Source organism: Musca domestica, unplaced genomic scaffold, assembly GCF_030504385.1.
Source record: "Musca domestica strain aabys unplaced genomic scaffold, Musca_domestica.polishedcontigs.V.1.1 178, whole genome shotgun sequence".
In the NCBI taxonomy this organism is placed as follows: Eukaryota; Metazoa; Arthropoda; class Insecta; order Diptera; family Muscidae; genus Musca; species Musca domestica.
Window position 1 is genome coordinate 63345 of NW_026712236.1, and position 6995 is coordinate 70339.

The following is a 6995-nucleotide window of genomic DNA, read 5'->3' on the forward strand; positions in this document are numbered from 1 at the left end:
TTAAATAAAATAGTTTCCATATCTCTGATTGAAAATCTCATTAGCATTCCTATCCTTCCATCAACTGGCAATCAAAAAATCAAAACACATTTATTTAATTTTTTTTTTTAGAATTTATTTTTTATGGTAATTTCGAATTGAAAATTATCTTTCGAATAATCTGTGAGAGCATCTGAAGTGTACAACTCAATTGTGTACGCAAGTCGGGATTAAATGAAACAATAGCTTATCAAACTAAATTATCGTTAAGAAGGGGAAATTAGGAGGTGATGAAGAATTTTTATTCCGTAACGGTGGTAGCATCAACATCGGCTGTGGTTGTGGCTTCGGGAGCATGGGCTGTTGGTGGTGGACCAACATAGATTTGTTTGCGAATCACAAATGGTGGTCGCACCTGGCCGGCCAAACCCTGGACTTGGCTCTTAAGACTACCCAAAGTGCTTTGTATGGAGTTCAAAGCGTTTTGTTTAAGAGCTACCTTCTGTTGTACCAAGGAGCCGACCAAAGCTTGAACCTGTTGCAGTTTTCCGGCAATAGCTGATTGAACACCTTTCAACAGGGCACTGGGATCTAAAGCTGGGGCGGGAGCAGGAGCAGCTGCGGCAGCAGGGACTGATGCAATTGAACCTAGGGATATGGATTTTTGACAATTAACTAATTTTCTTTTTTGCAATCCTTCACTTGAAAATGCACACCTTTATGAATGGAAATCACTTTGAAGGCAGCAGCTTCTTGGCATGGCATAACCACCAAAGCCACAATCACTGATAGAACCAACACAAATTTCAACATTTTCGTTTTTATTTTTTCACTTGTCTTCTTCTTTTTGTTATGAAATAAAGTTAAGAATCTTTGGAATTTTTTTTTTCAAACCACTTGTAACCGTCTAAATTCTGTTGATGTACGCGTTGCTTAGATTTACACCTCCGTTTCGTTTGAACGATTCGACTGAACTCAATCATTTTATTAACTTAAAACCAGGTTTAAAGCATTTCAAAACGTAGTTGATATCGCTCCTCCTCCTCCCCGTTTTTTTGTTGTGCGAATCCACCATTAATAATTATTCTAAGCATAAAGACAATCTGCTTGCTTTTGTTCTGTATTTGTCTTTCTGCTAAGAACCCAATCGGTCTCTATAGAAAGAATCTAGCAACTATTAATAAGACATATCAACTGTTTTTGCTCATCCGAACCCAAAGTGCGTCGCCGCTGTTCGCTTTATGTGGGAATCACACGACACCGTGTGTATGTAAATTATGCGCACGCGTCATGTCCACCACCACCGCCACCGCTACCCAAAGTAATATTCATGAATGAATGGATATTGGAACAGTGTTTTGGGAAAAACAATTATGTGAATCAACGGACGAAGGAAGAGTACAATTTATAATAATTAACTTACTATAAATTAAATTAAATATTTAGAAAATGACATTATAGTAGTCACTACGAATGACATAAGCAGTACTTGGATCGTTAAATTAATATCTTTTCGTTTTCAATTTTTATCAATATATGTATAAAAGGGTAGTGAAATAACTGGTGGTGTGTCATTATCCCCACGGGCATATGGGGACTATGAGGACTTTTTTTGCTAAATGATATTTTAAAAATGGGTATCGTTTGAAATCATATGGAAATTCCGGGTTGAACAGGTTATGGAGTTTTACAAGAAAATTGGTATTTTAGTACTGGAACTTTTTGAAAACCATATACATTATAGCCTAGTCTTGTAGTTCCGAAGATATTAGTGAAGAAAAAAAAAGTACTTGGAACGAATCATCAAAATGCAGAATATAGGGAGGTACCGTTATATGGAGGCTATACTAAGAGCAGGACCTGCATAGACAATTTTCTGTCACAGTTCCGAAGATATTAGTGATAACAAGAAAAAAGCAGTACTTGGAACGAATAATCAAAGTGCAGAATATAGGGCGATACCGTTGTATGAGGGCTATACGATATCGTGGACCTATATATACAATACTCTTCCAGGGGGTAAAGTACTCAGAAGTGGATTTTCAGACAATTTCATTGAAAATTTTGGCTACAATCATCAAAATACCGTATATCGGCGGTACCGTTACATAGGGGCTGTATGATATATTGAAATTTTACCCGCCTACAGACAAAAGAATGATATGTGTAAAATTTTAGCTTCCTATCCTAAGTCTTATCAAGAAAATACTTTGTTAGGTCTAAAATTATTATTTCGATGAGAATGACGAACTTAATATACCCTCCTGTGTACTGTGGAGGGTATATTAAGTTTGTCATTCCGTTTGTAACACCTCGAAATATACATTTTAGACCCTACAAGGTATATATATTCTTGATCAGCATAAAATTCTATTCTATATCAATGTCCGTCCGTCTGTCCGTCTGTGGAAATCACTCTAGCTTCCGAACGAAATGAAGTAGGTTGATAAAATTTTACTCAAATGTCTACTATGTCTACAGGACTTTTGGTATTGAAAATGGGCCATATAGGTCCACGTCTTCGGATAGCTCCCATATAACTGTACCTCCCGATATTCGGTATTTTGATGATTTTAGCTACATTATTTACCGGAATCGTTTCAAATTTGGTATTTAAAGTTTTTAATAGATACTACAGCATAAAACAGAAAATGGGCAATGTAGGTCCACGTCTTCGTATAGCCCCCATGTAACGGTACCCCGCGATATTCGGTATTTTCATCATTTTAGCCACATTATTTACCGGAACTATTTCAAATTTAGTATTTGAAGTTCGTAATGAATACTACAGCCTATCACAAAAAATCGTCTGTGCAGGACCACGCCTTCGTATAGCCCCCATATAACGGTACCCCCGATCTTCGGTATTTTCATGATTTTAGCGAACCTATTTACCGGAATTGTTTCAAATTTCGCATTTGAAGTTCGTAATGAATACTACAGCCTATGACAGAAAATTGTCTATGCGGGTCCACGTCTTCGTATAGCCCCCATATAACGGTACACCCCGATATCCGGTATTTTGATGATTTTAGCGATATTATTTATCGGAATTGTTTCAAAATTCGCATTTGAAGTTCGATATAACAGCCTATGACAAAAAATTTTCTGTGCAGATCCACGTTTTATAACCACCATGGTACCTCCCTATATTCGACGATTTTGACGATTTTAGCTACATTATAAACAGATTTTTTTTCAAGTTTAGCATTTGAATATTGTGATATAAGTTGCCTTGTGACAAAAGTTGCCTATGCAGGTCCATATAGACTCTAATATACAGCTACATGATTTTAACATAATTTTAAAATCCTTTTATTTTTTATTTTTTTGAAAATTGTTAAATTCGTACCAAATGGTGGAGGGTATTCAAAGTTCGGCCTGGCCTAACTTACACCTTTTTTACTTGTTTTCACTTATATGTATAATAATAATAAGCATAGTCATAGCCCTAGATGACCAATACATTTTTTATACCCTCCACCTTGGAAAGAGGGTATATTAACTTTGTCATTCCGCTTGTAACATCCTTAAATATTCGTCGTAGACCCCATAAAGCATATATATTCATAATCAGCACAAAATTCTAAGTCGATTTAACGATGTCCGTCTGTCTGTTGAAATCACGATACAGCCCACATTATTTGACGTTGAGCGCCAAAATTTAGAACAGTAATTTGTATTGTGTCTAGGATGGTTGTTATTGAAAATTAGATATATCGGCCCACGTTCTGGTATAGCTCCCATATAACGGTACCTCCCAATATTCGGTATTTTGATGATTTTTGACACATTTTTTCACGAATTTCTCTGAAAATTGGTAGTTGTAGATCATAATGGGTCCCAGTTCGTATGGCGAGTCATTGTAATTATAGGCCCACGTTTTGGTATAGCCCCCATATGACGGTACCTCCCGATATTCGGTATTTTGATAATTTTTGCCACATATTTTCGCGGATTGGACTAAAAATTGGTATTTGTAGGTCATAATTGGTCCTAGCTCCGTTGGCGAAACATTGCATGGTTCACGATTTGGTATAGCCCCCATATAACGATACCTCCCAATATTCGGCATTTAAATGGTTGTTGTCACATTTCTTCTAATGTTTCCTTTAACCTAAGGTAAAGGCTTTTGATAGGGTTTTTATCGTATTTTTCCAAAAAAAAAAAATCTGAATAAAATAAATGATTTTACTTTTGTATTTTTTAAGCGAAATATAATTTTCGGAATGTTTAACATAGTTTCAACTATAGCTATGTATCTTGGCATTGGCAAAACCGAATAATACTTTTTCATTTCTCTTTTTCCAAAACACTGTGTTCCACACACATAGAAAAGAATCATAGTTGTTCCGTTGCCTTACATAGCAAGGCGGTAGTTGGATACATTTCGATACCTACCGCTGCCATACTAATCAACAGCACGACACAAAAAAAAAAAAAAAAAAAAAAAACTCTCCTCATTATTATGTAAGTCAGGTCCACTGTCATAGTGGTCTCATCATGTCGTAGTGTCTCACCATGATTTTATGAAGAGACACCTCGTCCATTTCCAATGTGTGCTTTTGGTTATTTTATTTGTTTAATGCGCTAAGATTCTGTTCTCTGTGTGATGTGTGTTCGGTTGGCTGGCAAGGTGTGTGTGATCATCATCTCAGAGTGGTAAATAGTAGTCCAACTACTGCTACAGCTGATTATGAAAGCTATACAACCCAAACAGACAGACTGACCGACCGACCGACAGACAGACAGACAGACAGACAGACAGAATAAGAATAGAACTTTTGAAGGTTAACCGGTTTGGATTATTTGTTTCCCTCCCATTTAGAATCTCTAACGCCATTGACACTAATCGCCCCAAAAGATGTAACCAGCCACGAAAGAAACCAAAGAAACAGAAGAAAAAACACAGATTACTTTAGTTGCTACTCTAATTTGAAACGGAGAGTGGTTAGATGGCGATGCAGATCATGATGATGTTAATTGCAAAGAAATTAATTAGTGGTTTATTGTGGAATTGTTTGAAATTCTAGTTGAGGTATAACTTAGGTTTTGTGTGTTGCAGAGGAGGTATAGATTTTAGAAGCTAACCTTGTTTGAAATCCGCGAACTTTGGTTGCTCTCTCAAGATATTAATTTTAAGATTTAACAGAAAATACATTGAGAGTTAACAATTATATCCACTTGGGCCTAAAATCTGAAATATAAAAAAATTATAATAAAATAAATGCTACAATAAGTGAAAAAGCTGTAAGTTCGGCTGGGCCGAACTTTGAATACCCCCCACCATTAGGTACAAATTTGACAATTTTCAAAAAAATTAAAATCCATTAAAAATTTTGTGGGTCTATACAACGACGTGGACCTGCATACGCAACTTTTGTCATAAGCCTGCACACACAATTTTCTGTCATAAGCTGTAGTACCCATTACGAACTTCAAATACCAAATTTGAAACAATTCCGGTGAACAATGTCGCCGAAATCATTAAAATACCGAATATCGGGAGGTACCGTTATATGGGGGCTATATGAAGACGTGAACATCCATAGACAACTTTCTGTCTTAGGCTGTAGTTTCCGTTGCGAACTTTAAATACCAAATTTAAAACAATTCGGGTGAATAATGTCGCTAAAATCATCAAAATACCGAATATCGGGGGGTACCGTTACATGGGAGATATACGAAGACGTGGACCTGCATAGACAAATTTCTGTCATAGGCTGTAGTATCCATTACGAACTTCAAATACCAAATTTGAAACAATTCCGGTAAAAAATGCCGCTAAAATCATCAAAATACCGAATATTTGGAGGTACCTTTATATGGGTGCTATACGAAGACGTGAACATCCATAGACCACTTTCTGTCTTAGGCTGTAGTACCCTTTACGAACTTCAAATACAAAATTTGAAACAATTCCGGTAAATAATGTCTCTAAAATCATCAAAATACCGAATATCAGGGGTGACATTATATGGGGGTTATACGAAGACGTGGACCTGCACAGACAAATTTCTGTCATAGGCTGTAGTATCCATTACGAACTTCAAATACCAAATTTGAAACAATTCCGGTAAAAAATGTCGCTAAAATCATCAAAATGCCGAATATCGGAGGGTACCGTTACATGAGAGATATACGAAGACGTCAACCTACATGGCCCATTTTCTGTTGTTTCAAATTTGGTACTTGAAGTTCGTTATGGATACTACCATAACGAACTTCAAGTACCAAATTTGAAACAATTCCGGTGAATAATGCCGCTAAAATCATCAAAATACCGAATATTTGGAGGTACCTTTATATGGGTGCTATACGTGGACCTGTACAGACAATTTTCTGTCATGGGCTGAAGTACCCATTACGAACTTCAAATACCAAATTCGAAACATTTTTGGAGAGTAATGTCGCTAAAATCATCAAACTACCGAATATCGGGAGGTATCGTTATATGGAAGCTATATAAGGACGTGGACCTGCACATACAATCTACTGTCATAGGCTGAAGCATCCATTACGCACTTCATATACCAAATGTGAAAAAATGCCGGTGAATAATGTAGCTAAAATCATCAAAATACCTAATATCAGGAGGTACTGTTATATAGGAGCTATGTGAAGATGTGGACCTGCACAGACAATTTTCAGTCATAAGCTGTAGTATCCATTTTGAACTTCAAGTACCAAATTTGAAACAATTCCGGCGAATAAAGTCGCTTAAATCCCCAAAATACCGAACCATACCATATATGGGGGCTATACCAAAACGTGGACCTACATGGCCCATTTGCAATACCAAAAGTCCTGCGGACATAATACATATTTGAGTAAAATTTTTTCAGCCTACTTCATTTCGTTCGGAAGCTAGAGTGATTTCCACAGACAGACAGATGAATAGACGCACAGGTGGACGGACATCGCTAAATCGACATAGAATTTTATGCTGATCAATAATATTTATGCTTTGGGGTCTAAAATGTATACTTCGAGGTGTTACAAAGGGAATGACAAAC

At 36.6% G+C, this 6995-nt stretch overlaps 1 protein-coding gene across 1 annotated transcript; it reads right to left on the reverse strand.

Moving 5' to 3' along the window:
- Window positions 1–277: 277 nt before the first annotated feature.
- Window positions 278–972, reverse strand: LOC101899020 (uncharacterized). Its single transcript, XM_005186686.4, has 2 exons — window positions 696–972; window positions 278–627 (listed from the first exon to the last, which is right to left on the reverse strand). The coding sequence occupies exons 1-2, from the start codon at window positions 790–792 to the stop codon at window positions 281–283; spliced, it is 444 nt and encodes a 147-aa protein (XP_005186743.2). The 5' UTR covers window positions 793–972; the 3' UTR covers window positions 278–280.
- Window positions 973–6995: the final 6023 nt, after the last annotated feature.

Excerpts from the sequence above, each read along its gene's own strand:
- LOC101899020 (XM_005186686.4), bottom strand. The coding sequence starts at position 792 with ATGTTGAAATTTGTGTTGGTTCTATCAGTGATTGTGGCTTTGGTGGTT. Across the intron at positions 628-695 it reads AGTGATTTCCATTCATAAAG|GTTCAATTGCATCAGTCCCT; the intron begins GTGTGCATTTTC and ends CCATATCCCTAG.